Raw genomic sequence first — 19,623 nt, 5'->3', positions numbered from 1 at the left:
TATCCCATATTGGAATGTTACAAGAAATCCGGTATTAATTAGTATTATATATATATATATATATTTTCGTAACAATGCACTCTTTTTTCTGAATCTCTTCCAACATAAAGAAAAATATCACTAAATTAAGAGTTTGTTCATCTTTATTTATTAATTAAGTTGGTATTGCAGGGGATCAATCACTGGTTTGGTATCAAAGTTCTGGGTTAATTAGATTCACAATAAGAAGAAAAAAAAAATGTATAAAAGCAAAACAAGAACGATGACCCAGCCAGGGTTCTTAGGTTAGAAAGTCCAAAGAATCTTCTCCGGAAAAACAAAACTCCAAAGAAAAAGATATCAAACAAAACAGTATAAAAAAACTGAAGATATTTTTGTTTTCTTCTTTCTTCAATTATAAGTTATAACCAAGAGCGAGGTAGGTTGGAGAATGGGAAGGGGAAGGTGGTGAAGCTCAATGATAGAAGGGCAAAACAGGAAAACAACATATTGTTTGAACGTGAATTAATATTCTCTGTCGTCATTATGATATTTATACATAAATGATTGGATGGTTAACGATGATTAATTCGGTTAACACATGTCAGACATATAAAATAGGTGGTGAGGTGTGAAGTATATGTGTATTTTATAGCATATCCTAATATATTTGAATTAGTTCCTAGTGCCAGACCCAAGTTCAGTACTCTAGAAAAATATTATTGTATGGTATTAAAAGAAAGCTACGTTGTCTTATAATATAAATGAACGATATTATTGTATGATATTAAAATAAAGTTATGTTGTTTTATAATATAAATGAACGATAAGATTGATATTTTTTATTTTTATAATATAATATTATTAAATATTCACTCATATTAGAACATATTTTTTAATCCAACCATAACACATGACACGTGTTAATTAGTTGGCTTGATCATCATTATGTCGCTACCCCACCGACTGCCGTTTGACTTGGAAGATGAGATGATTATCCGAATGAATAACCTGTATTATTGGGGCTACTGTAATGATTTAGTGGGAAGAGTGATTGTGTGTGGCTTGATGAGCTTATCCTCTGCGTATCCTATGCAATCAATATGATAACGATGTGGAAAGCGGATAAAGTTGATGAGTTTATCCGCTGCTCAATCAATATATTATTATTTGCGTCCGACAACATATTCGGCGTAAAAGTTGAATACAGAGGCATATTGCGAGGTCCGTGACTTTTGGCGTTTTATCATCATGCGTTTGTGGAAAATTAGACTTCAGGTTTTGCTCTTATGATAGACGTCGAACCAAATCGGATATAACATGCGAGAAATGACCGTTGGTCCAGATCCTTTAAACAGTACATGCGCTTTTAGATTGTATAGTTTCCTACAGAAGAAAGGAAACAAGAAAGGACAATGACCAAAACCAACAGAAGCCTCAGATTATTGTGGCTCTGGAAAAAATCACTTTTGCTGCTACTGCTGCTTCCCAACTTTTGTTCAACGCAGACAATCATCAAGAACTTGCCAGGATTTTCTGGTGACCTCCCATTCAAGCTTGAAACTGGGTAAGTTTCATTTTTGGTTAATGTATTTATGTGTGTACTTAGTTTTTGTTGATGAGCATGAAATAATTAAGGAAAAATGATTGGGATGAGTATAGTGATAATGGATTTTAATTGTTAATTTGTGTCTAAAATCTCTCAAGGTACGTGGGGGTAGGCAATAAGGATGAGCTGCAGCTGTTCTACTATTTCATTGAGTCAGAAAGGAGCCCAGAAAATGATCCTCTGCTGCTTTGGATCACTGGAGGCCCTCGATGCTCCAGTTTTTCTGGCCTCGTTTATGAAAATGGTTTGTATCTCATTCTAAACTATTAATTTAAAGATAATGCTAAGCTTATCATATTTTTATATCATATTGTGCTCCGCCTTTATGAAGCTCACCAATATAACAGGCCACCTCTATGAAACAAATCTGAATTTGACCTAATCCGATCTGATTTGATATAAATATATTTATTTTATCTACTAAATATATATGCACACATGTAAAAATATCGTGAACTTCTTGTAAATAATACAAATATTTTCCAACTTATTATGTAAAATAATTCGGATTGGTTTATCGGATTCGATATCCAATAATCCAACAAATCATATATGGATCTAGTTGTGAATGATTTGTCGAGTTACCGAATCAGATCAGGTTGTAATTTTTTCTTATCTGATCAAATCAAATATAAGGTGATCTGATCCATTTTCCAATCCGTTTAGAGCTTGTTACAAATCAATTTGAGCTGGTCCACGAATGCATGTTGGTTGGCGTGATATGGAAAGATGGCCCTGATAAGTAAGTTGTTCAATGGTTACAGGTCCAATACCTTTCAGTCTTACAAGTATAACAAAGGATCCAGTAGAACTTGTTCTGAATCCATACTCATGGGCAAAGGTCCGGAATTTCCAACTCCGGTTGTGGTTATGTGACCGATTGATGCATATGGTTATGCCCAGGGTTAGTCTTGAGATTTTGAGGACCCTTTAAACTAGAGCCCTCACATAGTCTAATATGAAAATACTAAAATAAAATAAAATAAAATGCCATAACTTAATATCATAAATTAAATTTTTTTTTTTTATAACTAAAATTTATCAATTAGCATGTAATAACAATCACAAATCAGATTCATAAATTTTTTTAATATTATCATTTGATAAAGTTAAATATTAGTATGTTCGGTAAAAAGATTAAGAGTTCAAGAGAAAGAAGAATGGCATGAATTTCTGTTTTGGTTTTGTTTTCAGTGGAAGAAATTACTTTTTTTTTTTGGTTTGTTTGTTTTTGTTTTTGTTTGTTTTGCTTTTAGGAGAAAGCTTATGGGTGTGATATATAATGTGCACTAGAAACCAGCTCCACCAAATACAAATTTGTTCAAATTGTTGCATGCTGGAGTATATATAGAGTTTTTATAATATTAATATATAATATAAAGTAAAAAAAATTTGGGGGTCCTGTGCGGTGGCGCCACTTGCACCATGTCAGGGCCGCCCATGGTTATGCCTCTGATCATGGCAATATGGAAAGTGCATGCCTATTTTTGTTTTCAGCTAGCTTCACCTTTTCGATATAGAATTAAATTTCAGGCTAAAAGTTATGCATGTCTAAAAATTCTTGGTTCCGCCCTTATTAGGAATTATTTTGAGCAGTATCCATAATTGACATGATTGCTTAACTATCCATCTTAACCATACCATCCCCGATTCGCTCCATTGCCATTCATAGCTTGACTTGACATGATAAGTAAGTTGTTCATTCATTACAGGTCCAATATCTTTCAGTTTTACAAGTATAACAAAGCATCCAGTAGAACTTGTTTTGAATCCATACTCATGGACAAAGGTATGGAATTTCCATCTCTTGCTTTTACTTTCCTATATATGAATGGTCATGTGACCAATTGATGCATATGGTTATGCTTCTTAAGATATATTGAAAGTGCGCATTTTTCTTTTTAGTTAGCAAACATAATATTTCTAGACGCTCCTGCCGGGACTGGTTTCTCATACTCCACAACAACAGATGGCTACAACACTAGTGACACCATTCATGCAAAACGAGCTTCTGAGTTTCTTCAAAGGGTGAGCCAAGTTTGCACAAAGAATTTGTTCAGTAAAATTCATTATTTGGGAACTCTTACTGATTCACAACTTTCATCACAAAACTTAATTTTACACTACTAAATGGTTTTCTGATTTCCGTATCACCCCCTTTCCTTATATTTTTCTGGTCACACTATATATATGGCGAGGGGAAAAAACATGAGAATACTAATATGAAGTGTTCTTGCTCCGTAAAATCATGTCCAGTGGCTTTTGACTCATCCCAAGTTTCTTGCAAATCCACTGTACATTTCTGGTGATTCGTACTCGGGGAAGATTGTTCCGATCATTGTTCAAGAGATAACTAATGGTAATTTACAAATACATTGCTGGTAATTCATACTCAGCCAGGATTGTTCTGAGCATTGTGAGGGTGGTTGTTGTTGTTGTTGTTGTAGGTATTGAAGCTGGAATCGGGCCGTCTTTGAATCTCGAAGTATGATTCCAAATAGATACCTTATTATACTTTCAAATTCATGACATTGTTTCAGAAGTTAGTTTTTCTTTTTAATGCATCCAGGGATACATAATTGGCAATCCAGTTACAAATCGAAAAGAGGAATTGAATTCGCAAATTGAATATGCTCATCGCATGGCGCTTATATCAACTAGAATGTTTGAGGTATGTACGTCGCACTTGGTTTCATTTCAGGAGATCAACTTTTCCTTGTAACTTCTGAGCAAAATCATCTAATTAAATTCTCAATATAACTTATAATTATATGAAAAACAAAGGAAGCTCTTGATTGATACTACTTATGCAAGATGAACTTTTTGCTAAACTTTTTCATACTTCAATAAGATAATAGATTTAAACTTTGAATTTTACTATTGCTTAATTTATGTTTTTGAAGTCGACCAAAAGGAATTGCAAGGGGGATTACGTAGATGTGGATCCAAACAATGAGCTTTGCCTCATCAATCTTCAAGCTTTCGAGGAGGTATATATGAGCTAGGTAGATGTTCAATATGGTCCAACATGCATGTTTTATCTTCGATTTTAAAACGGTGTGCTTAATGCATTTGCAGTGCATTAGCAGACTTGAGGTGAGTCATATATTGACACCTGCATGCGCTCCGGGTATCGATGATGACAATTTCTTAAGCTTTCCCTTTCCTGAACAACTGTGTCGGGTAATGTTGCTTCTCTCAAATTCAATGTATATTGACAAGGGTAGATTGCCTTTTGCACCCTTATATAGTTTGAATGAAATTTCACTTTAGTCCATGGCCTTTGAAAAATGCTGAAATAATGGTATAAAGCTATGTAATTGGTTAGAAATATCGGAAAAACCGAACTATATTTTGCCCCCCGTCAACAAGGTCAGCTTCGTCACTGACCTCCGATGCTACTAAATCATATGAGAATGTGAAGAAATGTCCCATATTGGAATGTTTAGAAATCTAACAAGATATTATAAGGAGTTGGACTAACCTAAAATTGACGCGTTTTAGATGATATATGTGAAATTTTTTGGTTTTGTAGGTAGAGAGGCAACGGTACTCTGAGGTTTGGGCAAATGATATGAATGTTCCTAAAGCTCTCAACATTCGGAAGGTATACATATACGCGCATATATATATATATATATATATATATATATATATATTGCTTGCAATTAAACAGAATATATAACACTTGCGACTATTCGATTAAAAAAAAAATGACAATTTTACTGTGAGAAATAGGGAACAAAAGCTGAATGGGCAAGATGCAATAGCTCAATACCTTACATAAAAGATGTCCGAAGTAGTGTTGACTATCATCGAAACCTCATGCAAAAACCCCTCCGGGCTTTTGTTTACAGGTAAGATTATAATATTATATTGTTTATATCATTCTTTTGAACTTTTAAGGGTCCACAGGAGTTTTTCTTTTGTAAAAAGATGGTATGAGACATTATGAATTATATTAGGAAATTGATGGAAACTTTGATGGAAAACGATGAGAAAAGGATGGGGAAAAGCATAGGTGAAGACAGATGCATGAAAGGAAAACTATATTGAAATTGTGATAATCTATTTTGAACTAATCTAAACTAGGATGGGGGATTCGAATTTGGTTGCAGAGTGGGGAGTACATCCGCTCTAGTTTTTAATTTTGATTCTTTGTATCATTGCATATACATATATTATTTTATTTTTCTATATCCTCTTATTTTTCCTCCTTGACTTTTGATAAATCATGTAGTTGCATAAATAAAACCCACAACACCAAATGAATTAACAAATCTACCTTTTACCACCAAATAATTACAAGTGTTATGGCATCTTCTGCAGTGGGGATCATGACTTGAAAGTTCCCCATATAAGTACAGAGGCATGGATAGAATCCTTGAGCTTGCCAATTGTTGATGACTGGAAACCATGGTTCTCTAACAATCAAGTTGCAGGGTTTGTATTATCTATCTCAGTTTTTATTGTTTTCATGATATATTTTTTTTCTTCAGATTTACGTTTTTTCCAGTTAGAAGTTTCACTATCCAATTAACTTCTATTTTTGTTCTCTTTATTCATTATTCCAGATACAGAGTTGGCTATTCGAATGGGGAATATCATTTGACATATGCCACTATAAAGGCATGATATATATATATATATATATATAGGGTCAATTTGCTACAATAATAGTGCTATTCGAGAACATTGCTACCGTAATGGATACTTGCCTAACAAATAACTCCATTTGCAACTGTGCAGGGAGGAGGTCACACAGGTCCCGAGTTTAATCCCAGAGAAAGCTTTGATATGATCGAAAGGTGGCTAGAGCATTCTCCTCTTTAATCTATTCTACTACTATGTCAAGATTAATATAAAGGATCTTGAATTATGAGTACTCTCTCTTAATTAAGTCGAATAGTAAACATATATGGGGCGTCTGTATTGCTCCAAAGGGTGAATAAATATACTTTGTAGTAGACCTGTCAATGGATCATATTTTGATCTAAATCCGATCTGAATATGTAATTCATAGGAGATGGATTGGACTTCTCAATTCAATTACAATCCGAATCTAGATAATCCGATTATAAATAGATCCGAATATGAATTGTAGTGATCCAATTTGATGATAATCTAATCCGACTTAGTATGAAGTACAATGTAGTTTTTCTATGCTTTATATTAATATTTTATATGTGTAAATGAATAATTTTAGTTTTATATGCACTAGTAAGAATACACTTAAAACTAATTTTAATGATTTTTAAAAAAAATCAAAATTTGATATAAAAAGTAGATAAATACATTAAAATAACAAGGTTACTAATGACATTTTGATTTTTTGTACATGTCGAAATAAAACCCTAGTATAGCCACCCGGCTATATTTAAAGACTCGATAAAATACATAATTTTGAAAAAGCAAACATATAATACTCGTATTGTACACATACGTACATATTTTTCATATTTAATACACGTGTTTTTTACCACAAAAAAAAAAAAAAAAATTTCCCACATTAGAACACTAGAGTTCCTTGGAACTCTTTATAAAACTTACTCTTGAAAATAAAATAGATAATTATTTATTTATTTATTTGAATTATTTTTAAAATCCAAATATCAAAATCACAAACCACAACACAAACATATAAAATAAGTTTCAAAGGGGAAAAGAAAAAGAGAAAATGATCATCAGTACTTCTAACAACTACGTCAATTTCAGTGTCACATTATTGTGGCTCTGGCAAGCAATTTTTCTAGTGCACCTGCAACTTACCAACTGTGGTGCGTCGCAGACAATCGTCAAGAACATCCCAGGCCTCTCCGGTGACGTCCCCTTCAAGCTTGAAACTGGATAACTATATATATATATATATATATATATATATATATATATATTTATGAGCTGAATAGATTTTTGTTGTTCAATTGCAAGGTACGTTGGGGTGGGAAATTTAATTTGGATGAGCTGCGACTGTTCCCCTTAGTACGCACATTCCATAATCTCATTTTACAATGTGGTTTGATGACCGGAACTATCTATCTTCTGTTAAAATAACCCAAATCGGAAATCGCTTAGTCATCTACTTGTTATCAACTAATTAAACATTGAATTATAGCAATATGCATAATTTTAGTTATCAAGTATGCGCCATAACCATTACAACATTTTCGAAAGATAAATTAGGAAATAACAAAACATTACGAATCTGCGATAGTAGTAATTAAGCAGAGATGAACTGCAGGTTGGTTGGTTAGTTAATTGGTCTAATATGAAAAATGGTTCTCTGATAACTTGTTTTAATTATTCTAGGTCCAATACATTTCAGATTTCAGATTTGTTTTAACCCAGTGACATAGGAAAAAGAGGATGGAAATTCGAGAATCAAATTTGCTCATCATATCGCGCTTATATCAGATAGAATGTATGAGGTATATATTGCTCTTGGTTTTGTTTTGGGTGCTAAACTTTTTCTTAATTAATTACCAGGTGTGAAGAATTGTGAATCAAATGTTAGAGCACCTCCATCTCAAAGGGCAAGAGCAAGGCAAAGGCAAGGCAATGTTTGACACTTTTCACGTAAATAGTGTTAGCCTTGCCTTTTTTGGTTTCACCCCAAATGGCAAGGGCAAGGGCAATTACTATTTATTTTAATTTATGTTGTATTTTTTATACTTAAACCATTAATTTTGGCATGCGAAGTGAAAAATAGGACTAGGTATTTATATATAAAAAAATTCTGAAAATTTTGGTATTTTTTAAAATTTTTTAAAATTATAAAATTACTAACATCATTAATGACGTCAGTAAATCCAGACAAGAGATCATACAAGATTTGTCTTTGGGCCTACCCAGACTTGTGGACCCCATCAACTGCCTGGTCTTGTCATTGTGCACTGGAGCCAAAAGCTGGGCCTAGACCCCCTCCTGCCCGGACAAAACAGCTGTACTGAAGGTGCTCTTATTGCCTCATATTCTATGCAAATTGGCCAACATTAGCTAGTTAAATTAATAATTATGTAAGTTTATTATCTAAACTGCAGCTTTGAAAATTCAATGATTGCTTTATGTTTTCAAAGTCAACAAAAAGGAACTGCAATGGTGACTATGTTGATGTAGATCCAAACAATCCTCCATGCCTCTACAGTATTCAAATTAATTTATATTGACACCATTCTGCCCATCAGAGGACTATTATAAATGATTTATCACATTACAAACCACCACCCACTAGGAATCTATTGACGATAACTTCATAGATTTTCCCTTTCCCAAACAAATGTGTCGGGTAAATCTGTCCTCCCTATCAAACACTCTCATACACTTAAAATCATTATATCATATTAAACACTTAAGTGAATTCTATACGAATTATATTCTTCTATACGTAAGTCAAGCGTATGGCGTTTCACACTAATACACAATGATGTAATAAAATTTTGTTTTGTAGAAAAATAGAATTCAGTACTGCATTGTTTGGGGAAATGATACAAGTGTCGTAAAGCTATCAAGGTCGGGTCCCTGGGACCTGGGATCCAGTTTATAATTGAAAAAAAAACAAAGGCGGGTCCCTAAATTCTATCTTTTTATCATCAAGGTCGTTTTCCTCACATTTATATATTTTGAAGTGGTGAATGCGTTTTGTAGAAATGGAAATTAAACATCACATGCGCTTTTAGAGTAATAGAAGAAAGGAAAATAGAAAGATAATGAGCAGATCCAACAGAAGCCTCATGATCTGCATTAGATTATTGTCGCTGTGGAGAAAAGCACTTTTGCTGCTACTGCTGCTTCCCAACTTTTGTTCAACGCAGACAATCATCAAGAACTTACCAGGATTTTCTGGTGACCTCCCATTCAAGCTTGAAACTGGGTAAGTCTCATTTTTGACTAAGACTTACTAGTTTGTGTTGATGAGTATGAAATAATTTGTGTCCAAAATCTCTCAAGGTACGTGGGGGTAGGCAATAAGGATGAGCTGCAACTGTTCTACTATTTCATTGAGTCAGAAAGGAGCCCAGAAAATGATCCTCTGCTGCTTTGGATCACCGGAGGCCCTCGATGCTCTGCTTTTTCTGGCCTCGTTTATGAAATTGGTTTGTATCTCCTTCTATTCTATATATTAATTGATATTTAGTCATTTAAGTGTATTTGAGTCTCACTTTGTTCCCTGAAACTCATGTTGTCTCACTTTACCATATTTTTCACCCAGTTTTCTCACTTTAGCCCAATTTTCACAAAATATTAATAAAAAATTTAAAAGAATTATTCTTAAATCAGATTAAATATTAAAAACAATAATATATTTCTAATGTTTGGTTCGCTGGTAACACATAGAGAGAGAAGAGGAGGACGGGAGCATAGGGGGAGATGGAGGGGGAAGGAAGGGGTAATGGGGAGATGGATGGGAAGGGGAGGGGACAGGGGTAGGGATGCATTTTTTGTTTTTGTTTTAAGCTTCTTTTTAAAAAAAAAATTAATTTTCTTTACAATTTTTTTTATGGATCTCAAGTTTCAAATTATTTTTAATATATTTATTTTTTAAATATTTAATCTAATTCAAAATTTTAAAATTTTAATTTTGAATTTAAAACTAATATTTTTTGAAAAATGGGGTAAAGTGAGATAAGTATGTGTGAAAAATAGGATAGAGTGAGACAAAATGAGTTTCATGGAGCAAAGTGAGACTCAAATACATTTTCAGGTGTATATAAATAAGCCTTAATTTAATAAAGTGGAATTCTATTTTCTATTTTCTGAAAATTTCAGTTTTACCCCCATTATTTATTTATTTTCGCAAACAAGATTTTTCATAAATGAAGCTTCACTTTTTCAATATAAAATTAAATGTCAAACTAAAAGTTATCCATGTCTAAAAATTCTTGATTCCGCCCTTATTAGGAATTATTTTGAGCAGTATCCGTAAATTGCATGATTGCTTGACTGTCCATCTTAACAGGGATGGGATGGGAATGGCATACCATCCCCAATTTGCTCCATTGCCATTCAAAGCTTGACTTGACATGATAAGTAAGTTGTTCATTCATTACAGGTCCAATATCTTTCAGTTTTACAAGTATAACAAAGGATCCAGTAGAACTTGTTTTGAATCCATACTCATGGACAAAGGTCTGGAATTTCCATCTCTTGCTTTTACTTTCCTATATATGAATGGTCATGTGACCAATTGATGCATATGGTTATGCTTCTGAAGATATATTGAAAGTGCGCATTTTACTTTTTAGTTAGCAAACATAATATTTCTAGACGCTCCTGCCGGTACTGGTTTCTCATACTCCACAACAACAGATGGCTACAACACTAGTGACACCATTCATGCAAAACGAGCTTCTGAGTTTCTTCAAAAGGTGAGCCAAGTTTGCACTAAGAATTTGTTCAATAATTTGGGTACTTATATTGGTTGCCAATTTTCATCAATATATGAACCTTTCTTGTTCCTTAAAATCATGTCCAGTGGCTTTCGACTCATCGCAAGTTTCTTGCAAATCCACTCTACATTTCTGGTGATTCGTACTCGGGCAAGATTGTTCCGATCATTGTTCAAGAGATAATTAATGGTAATTTACATATGCCTTGCTGGTGATTCATACTCAGGCAAGATACATTGTTTGGGTTATTGGATAGGGATGTTTTTGTATATCTAATCTTGTTTTTGGTTGTAGGTATTGAAGCTGCAACCGAGCCACCTTTGAATCTCAAAGTACTTAAATTGACATCTCAATTTTAGATACCTTATTATACTTTCAAATTTCATGACATTGTCCCAGAATTTAGTTTTTTTTTCTTTTTTTTTTCAATGAATTCAGGGATACATAATCGGCGATCCAGTTACAAATGAAAAAGAGGATATGAATTCGAGAATTGAATTTGCTCATCGCATGGCGCTTATATCAAATAGAATGTACGAGGTATATACGTCGCTCTTGGTTTTGTTTCATAGTAACTTCTGAGGAAATCATCTAAATTTTTACTGCAACTTATGATTATGAAGAACAAAGGAAGGTCTTGATTGATACTAAGGGTTGTGGACATTATGGCCAACTATATATATCAACTTTTTCATACTTGAATAAGATAGTAGATTTAAAATTTAAATATCGCTATTGCTTTATGTTTTTTGAAGTCTACCAAAAGGAATTGCAAGGGGGAGTACGTAGACGTGGATCCGAACAATCAACTCTGCCTCAACAATCTTCAAGCTTTCAAGGAGGTATGAGTTAGGCTTGATGTAGTTATGATTCAAATGTAGTACAAGATGCTTGGTTTTTTTTGGAATCATTTCTCGATTTATGCGCGTCATCCTTGAGCAGGGTTATGTTAATCTTCTATGTAGCGTTCCAATTTTATCAGATGTTCTTTAAGGAACACAAGATGCATGTTTTTATCTTCGATTTTAAAATGGTTTGTTTAATGTATTTGCAGTGCACTAGCAGACTTGACGATAGTCATATATTGGCACCTGCATGCGTTCCTCGTATCAATCACAACGAACAAACCACATTTGGGTGGGACTGGGACTCTGTTGATGATAATTTCTTAAGCTTTCCCTTTCCTGAAAGTTTGTGTCGGGTAATGTCGCTTCTCTCAAATTCAATATATATTGGTTTGCATTTTCCATCCTTGTATAGTTTGCACTTTAGTCCATCCATGGCCTTAAAAAAAAAATGTTTAAATCTTATAAAGCTTTGTAATTGGATAGAAATACAGATCAGCTCTGCAATTGATATTAAATGTCACTAGACCAAATATTCATCATTTAAATTTGACATGTCACACGTCAAATTTTAATTTTGTGATAAATTTTGGTTCTGCAGGTAGATAGGCTTCGGTATTCTGTGGTTTGGGCAAATGATATGAAAGTTCGTAAAGCTCTTAACATTCGGGAGGTATGTTTTTCTATAACACTTGCGACCAGTTGATTTTAAAATGTACATATTAATTTAACAATTTTACAATGACAAATAGGGAACAAAAGGTGAATGGGCAAGATGCAATAGATCAACACCTTATATAAAAGATGTTCAACGTGCTGTTGAATATCATCGAAATCTTAGCCAAAAATCTCTTCGGGCTTTTGTCTACAGGTAAGATTATAATATGGAAAAAAAGTCATTTTAGTTTTACGTAGTTGGCCGATTTTATCATTTTGATTTTTGTAGTTTTTTATGTCAATTTTATCTCTATAGATGTAAATTCAAGCAATTCGAAAACACATTACATATTTTGTTCAAAATCCTTTCAATACAATGAATTCATGAATCATCTACCTTTTATTACCAAATAATTACAAGTTTTATGACATCTTCTGCAGTGGGGATCATGACTTGAGCGTTCCCTATGTAAGTACAGAAGCATGGATAGAATCCCTGAGCTTGCCAATTGATGATGATTGGAAACCATGGTTCTCTAACAATCAAGTTGCAGGGTTTGTATTATATCTATCTCAGTTTCTATTGTTTTCATGATTTTTATTATTATTATTTTTTCTCTGGTTCTACTTTTGTTATCTTTATTCATTTGTGAATTTTACAGATACAATGTCAGGTATTCGAATGGAGAGTATCATTTGACATATGCGACTATAAAGGCAAGAAATGTTCTTTATCTTACATTAGCATAATCAAGGGAAATTGCTTTCAAATAACACTATTATTGTAGAAGTATTATCAATGCCGTCGAGATATATATATGTATATATCATAAATAAAGTATCAATATTCTGTCGATATTTTCAATATTGCAATTTGCTACAATAATAGTGCAATTCAAGAACATTGCTAATTTTCTAGTGTTATTTGAGATCATTTAATTATAATCAAAACTAACAAATACTTATCTGACAAATTACTCCATTTGCAATTGTGCAGGGAGGAGGTCATACAGCTCCGGAGTTTAATCCAAGAGAATGCTTTGATATGATCAAACGGTGGCTAGAGCATTCTCCTCTTTAATATAATAAGTATGTCAAGATTAATGGATGGGATGTTGAATTACGAGTACTTTCTTGATTTGATATGATCAAACGGTGGCTAGAGCATTCTCCTCTTTAATATAATAAGTATGTCAAGATTAATGGATGGGATGTTGAATTACGAGTACTTTCTTGATTTGATATGATCAAACGGTGGCTAGAGCATTCTCCTCTTTAATATGAAGTTGCTGCCAATATATATATATACAGTCCCGATCTCTTGGACTATAGGAGTCTAAGAGATTGTGGTCACCCACCGTTGAATATTAATTCAATGGTTTAAAATGATATATATAAATGCAATATGACATAAATGATTATTACCCGATTCAAGTTAACCGTTGAATTTACATCCAACGGTGAATAACTATAAATCTCTTGAATTACAGAAGTCCAAAAGATCAGAACTATATATATGTCTCAAGCATATGTCCATTGACCAGAATACAACTCATATAGTTGGGTCCACAAATTTAAAGCCTTTACAAAATAGCTAAAAACAAAACCCAATATTACGTAATAAAAAAGATAAATCCAAATGCATAGACACCCCTTTTTTTTTCTTTCTTTCTTTTGTTCGTCAAAATAGAAAGTCCTTTGTTTTTTTGGCACCGACGGTTGAATGATGTCATTTCGGTGTCCACAAGTTTCTTTTTGGTTCTTTTTTTGGCCTTTTTCTTTTTCGAAGTTGACAGAATCACAAACTACGACAAATTATTGGTGACACCTCCACAACACAAATATACGGATAAGCTGCAACTGTTCTACTACTTCATTGCGTCGGAAAGGAGTCCAGAAAATGATCCTCTGCTGCTTTGGGTGACGGGAGGCCCTCGATGTTCTTCTTTTTATGGCCTCATATATGAAATTGGAGTAGGAAAGGCCTTAAGGTCCAGAAAATGATCCTCTGCTATACATGTTTTCACACATGAGCACCTATGCGCTAGGTGGGTCTCTTTGTTTTTTTTAATAAATAGTATAGCCGTCCGGCTATAATCAGATATTTTTTTATTTTTTATTTGAAAAAAATACTATAGCCGCGTGGCGTTATTAGGGTAATTTTTTAAATAATAAATAGTAAAGCCGAGCGGCTATACTATTTATACAAAATTAGTTAAATACCCATTTCTAGACATAAAACTATAAAAATACCCTATACTATTTAATGTATATAAACACACCCAAAATAAACCCAAAAACAAACAACTGTGTATTTTTTATTTTAATTATTAAGACGAAATACCTTTATTACCCTTTTAACATATTACCCTTTTAACATAAAATTGGAATTCTAATCAACACCATATCAGATTTCATTTCACGACCTCCAGTCTCTCATCTTCATCTTCAACCCAAATTTTCAGTTTTTGTTCAACCTCATCATTCTAATGATGCATTGGAGAGGGCCTTTTCTCCGTTCGGTGAGATCATCAAATCGAAGGGCCATTCGGCGCATGTTCTCTCTCTGCTACTTAATCTTCTGTTTCTCTATGTTACTTGATCTTTCTCTCCCAAAGATTGAAGATCGATCGATTCCTTTTCATTTTTGTTTATTATTTGTATTTGTTTGATTATACTCTGAAGTTTTGGTTTTGATGGACGGATCTGATTTGATTTGGTTTCTTTTTGTGTTTCCAGATCATCAACGACTGTGAGATCAGGAGGTCCAGGGGCTTCGGCTTCAGCTTCGTCACCTTCAGCAACGAGAAGGCCATGAAGAACGCGATCGAAGGCATGAACAACCAGAACCTCGACGGTCGTAACACTGAGACTTACATTATTCATTAAACTTCTAGTGGTGTACTGCTGATTACGATTTGGGTTCCATTTTCATAAACTAAGTTGCTGGATAATTGGACTTGGTTGACATGATATTCTGAGCCTAAGGTTGAGCCCTCTTTCAAGTTATAGCATTTTCTTCAAACTTCTATATCAAATGAATGAACTTTTATCGTACCGATTATGCGAATGAAATGATGTAGTTGTTAACTTTCAGTGACTGGTATGAATAGTATAACAACTGTTCATACCCTGCAACTGAGTTGATTTCTATGATATGGTATTAACAGTGTGCTTCTATGACATAGTATTAACAGATTTTCAGTAACAAAGCATGCTCTATATTTTGCTCTATATATAGCTGTGCACTTGAAGTTTATGATATGCAGAATGTGATTTTTACTAGAAAGATAGTTCTACGACATAGTATTAACAGTGTACTTTTTTTTTTTTTTGCTCTGGGTTCCTGGGTTTGTTCAAAAGGTTGTGCTTTCCGTTATGTTTTTCAAGGTTGCTGGTTTATGAACATGGGGTTTTTGCAGTTGTACATTTTTATCGTACGTATTATGCAAATGAAATATAGTTGTTAGCTTTCAGTAAGTGGTATGAACAGTTGTTAAACTGTTCATACCCTGCAATTGAGTTGATTTCTATGACATAGTATTGACAGTGTACTTCCATGACATAGTATTAACAGATTTTTCAGTAACAAAGCATGCTCCATATTTTGCTCATATAGCTGTGCACTTGAAGTTTATGATATGCATAATGTGATTTTCACTAGGAATGTAGTTCTATGACACAGTATTAACAATGTACTTTTTTTTTTCTTTCTTGTAGAGGGCCTTTGCGATTGCTTCTGGTAGAACTATGGACAATTGGAAGTGGTTTTTGCAAAGGATATCGGATATCTTGCTGGGCTTTCTTGTGTTTTTTTGAGTTTTTTGTATGAAATGGTATTAACAATGTTTTTCTATGAAATGATATTAACATTGTACTTCTATGACATGATATTAACAATTTATTTCTATGACATGGTATTAACAATACACTTCAATGACATGGTATTAACAATGTACTTCGGGCTTGCTGGGCTTATTTTGGGTTTGTTTATAAATTTGGGCTGGGTTTGTTTTGGGTGTTTTTTGAGTTTTTTTCTGTTGGGCTTGATAGTGGCAGTTCTGTAATTTATTGGAACTTCAACACTAATTTGTTATTTAATAAATGAATTTTGGGTGTGTTTATGAAGTGTTTTCCATGTGGGGTTTTTTTTATAATTTCAGCTCCTATTTTGGGTATATTAGTGAAGATTTATATATATTATGAGATCTTTTTTAATAATTTTTTTTTTCGATAAAAGTAGTTTAGATTATTATCCATTACTATTATACCATTACCCGAGTCTCTATTGTCTCCTTTGAATTTTTACTTTCTCAAAGTTATTAGCAGTCATACTGCAAAGGTGACTATGTTGATGTAGATCCAAACAACCTTCCATGCCGCTACAGTATGCAAATTTACGAGGAAGTGAGAAGATTCATTGTGGTTAATTAATTTATTAGCATGCTTTATATATGTCTTTGATTTTACAAGTCGCTTATTTTGAATTTATATATGCAGTGCACTGACACACTTGATATAGAATATACTGGCACCATTCTGCCCATCAGAGGAGAGGAGTATTATAAATTATTTACCACATTACAAACCACCACCCACTGGGAATCTATTGACGATAACTTCATAGATTTTCCCTTTCCCAAACAAATGTGTTGGGTAAATCTCTCCTCCCTAGACACCCTCACACACTTAAAATCATTATATCATATTAAACACCTAAGTGAATTCTATACAAGTTATATTCTTTTGTACGTAAATCGAGGACATTGCGTTTTACACTAATAAATAATAATCTAATAAATTTTTGTTTTGTAGAAAGATAGAATTCAGTACTGCATTGTTTGGGGAAATGATATAAATGTTCGTAAAGCTCTCAACATTCGGGAGGTACATATATTATTTTCCTTTGCAATATTGTAGCGGCAATAAATTATTAATTCCAAGTTCAAACTAGAAAATTGGGCTGCTGGCAGCTGCACGAGCGCAGTTCTGTCGAAATATGCATTTGAAAATAGCACGTCTGGTTCTGGATCCTTTTCTTTTCTCTTTTTGTTTTTTTCTAATGTTTTTTTCTTGGACTGTTCCTACCTCAATATATGAGAACATGAGGAAGGCAGACAATATCCTTATCTTCCCCTAGAAGAAAAGGAAAAAAGAAAAAAGAAAAAAAAAAACGAGAATGATTATTTGCAGCAGAAGCATCTATTTCACAATCTGGGTGGGTCAGGCATTTTTTCTGCTGCTGGTGCTGCTTATCAACTATGGTGCGTCGCGTCGCAGACAACAGTCAAGAACTTGCCAGGCTTTTCTGGTGACCTCCCCTTCAAGCTTGAAACAGGGTACATAATTATTTGATTAATAATATATCTGAACACTGTGCCATCTTCTTTTTATACTTTTAATTATATGTTTTGTAGTTTTGAATTATGGGTTTTACTTATAAGAGTTCAAATACCTAGACTACAGGCAATTTATGGGTACAACTATGTGCACAAGAGTTGGCTTTTGGGTTTAATTACCTGGACTAGACTAGAGGTAACTTATGGATTTAATTACCTAGACTAGAGGTAATTTAGGCTCGTTTGAGAGTGATTATGAACCAGAATCACTTTTGGGAAAAAAACTCCCGCGTGCTTCTTCAGAAAATCACTTTTAATGATTTTAAATGATTTTACCTCTCAAGTGCTTCTTCATAAAATCACTTTAAAGTGATTATTTAGATAAGTGATTCTCCATAAAAGTGATTATTGGAGTCTCCAAAATCACTCCCAAACAATCCCTTACGGATTTAACGACATGTATGCATAGGTAGCTTACCTATTGTTAAGGTATGAAGTTTCCATGAACTCTAATTACTAATTTTGAGGTCCGTATACCTTGGAAAAATTTCAAAATTCAATAAGTAGATTTGCAATTAAATTGAAATCAAATATGATAATTACGTCCTACAAATCAATTTTACAGATCGATAATTTACAGGGGCATAATTGGAACAACAAAATAATTGTAAAATAAATAAAATAAAATTTAAACATCAATAAATAAGTAAAAAAAAGACATGTAATTTTATGTAGCAAAAGTCAAAGGACTTAGATTAACAACTTTTGCATGAATTGCACACAACATCTCTTTGAATTCGACTAATACCAAATTTTCTAATATTTTAGCAGCAAGTATATATAGCCATCCTCTCTCTCTCTCTCTCTCTCTATATATATATATATATATATATATATATATATGTGATGAAAGATGCCTAGCAGCAAGTATATCATCATCACCATATTGCCACAAGCACATCTTCTGGTGACCCTTTTGAACATTAATGTTGCATCAACGTCCAATATCATCAAAACCCTACCCGGCTTTCGCGGTGACTTCCCCTTCAAGCTTGAAACTGGGTTGGTATCTTTGTTCTTATAACTATTGTTTTCTACTCTGTTAATTACTTTGCATTAATACAAAAGATGACAATGAATTATATAATTTATGGGTTTAATTATATAAAGGTACGTGGGAGTGGGCGGCATGGATGATGTGCAGCTGTTTTATTACTTCTTTGAGTCTGAAGGGAGTCCAGAGTATGATCCTCTTGTGCTTTGGCTCACTGGAGGTCCAGGTTGCTCTGCCTTCTCTGCCATTGTATATGAAAATTTAGGTACCTTATTATATTTTTCAGATGACAGTATTCTATTTTAAAATTTTATGATATTGGTATTAGACCATCAGAAAATCTTTTTAAAAGATAGGGAAGACCTTCAACACAAAAAATAAAATTAAAAAAAGGTGTGCTCTGTTTTCTCTGTTTTTTGTTCTTTTTTGGGTTAGCCTGGGCGCCGAAGCACACAAGTAAACCTACAGAGCAACTAACCCAGCCCAAGAGCCTCAAAATAGGGGAGAGGACCCATCAAAAGCCGTATACCCCAAGTTATAAGCAAGCGCAAAGTTGATGAGTGTTTAGCTTTTCTAAGTATATTCTGTGTATTTTTTACTGGGGTTAATTTCCATCAAGGTCTTAAATATCGGTGGTTCAAAAACATGAAAATATCGATGGAAATATCAGAAAAATATCGATATCGATAAAAATTGGATAAAAGTCATGGAAGTTGTGATAAATACATGAAATTTTTTAATGAAACTTTAGAATAAG

At 33.3% G+C, this 19,623-nt stretch overlaps 2 protein-coding genes, 1 non-coding gene and 1 pseudogene across 5 annotated transcripts; 3 read left to right on the top strand and 1 right to left on the bottom strand.

The window, feature by feature from the left end:
- The first annotated feature begins 1,171 nt into the window (after positions 1-1,171).
- Positions 1,172-6,732, top strand: LOC117637972 (serine carboxypeptidase-like 17). Of its 2 annotated transcripts, XM_034373041.1 has the most exons (14): positions 1,173-1,546; positions 1,687-1,832; positions 3,301-3,377; positions 3,494-3,616; positions 3,845-3,947; positions 4,036-4,073; positions 4,158-4,259; positions 4,492-4,578; positions 4,667-4,771; positions 5,124-5,195; positions 5,327-5,445; positions 5,918-6,031; positions 6,163-6,217; positions 6,338-6,732. In XM_034373041.1, the coding sequence occupies exons 1-14, from the start codon at positions 1,395-1,397 to the stop codon at positions 6,419-6,421; spliced, it is 1,377 nt and encodes a 458-aa protein (XP_034228932.1). In that variant the 5' UTR covers positions 1,173-1,394; the 3' UTR covers positions 6,422-6,732. The 2 variants fall into 2 exon arrangements, with proteins under 2 accessions (XP_034228933.1, XP_034228932.1); XM_034373042.1 differs by lacking the exons at positions 3,845-3,947; positions 4,036-4,073; positions 4,158-4,259 and having other exon boundaries at positions 1,172-1,546.
- A 2,322-nt stretch (positions 6,733-9,054) lies between these two features.
- Positions 9,055-13,769, top strand: LOC117637970 (serine carboxypeptidase-like 17). Of its 2 annotated transcripts, XM_034373040.1 has the most exons (15): positions 9,055-9,455; positions 9,533-9,678; positions 10,635-10,711; positions 10,828-10,950; positions 11,058-11,160; positions 11,266-11,303; positions 11,410-11,511; positions 11,727-11,813; positions 12,026-12,172; positions 12,418-12,489; positions 12,569-12,687; positions 12,915-13,028; positions 13,136-13,190; positions 13,471-13,572; positions 13,672-13,745. In XM_034373040.1, exons 1-14 carry the CDS (start codon positions 9,292-9,294, stop codon positions 13,552-13,554), a joined length of 1,431 nt encoding a protein of 476 aa, XP_034228931.1. In that variant the 5' UTR covers positions 9,055-9,291; the 3' UTR covers positions 13,555-13,572; positions 13,672-13,745. The 2 variants fall into 2 exon arrangements, with proteins under 2 accessions (XP_034228931.1, XP_034228930.1); XM_034373039.1 differs by having other exon boundaries at positions 9,056-9,455; positions 13,471-13,769.
- LOC117612341 lies at positions 11,868-11,969 on the bottom strand. Its single transcript, XR_004583380.1, has one exon. It is a non-coding gene; the product is annotated as a U6 spliceosomal RNA (small nuclear RNA).
- A 3,858-nt stretch (positions 13,770-17,627) lies between the features above and the next one.
- Positions 17,628-19,623, top strand: part of LOC117637971 — a 4,704-nt pseudogene continuing 2,708 nt past the window's right edge.

This window comes from Prunus dulcis, chromosome 8 (genome assembly GCF_902201215.1).
Source record: "Prunus dulcis chromosome 8, ALMONDv2, whole genome shotgun sequence".
NCBI lineage: Eukaryota > Viridiplantae > Streptophyta > Magnoliopsida > Rosales > Rosaceae > Prunus > Prunus dulcis.
The sequence above is the reverse complement of the archived record's forward strand: the minus strand, read 5'-3'. Positions and strand labels throughout refer to the sequence as shown.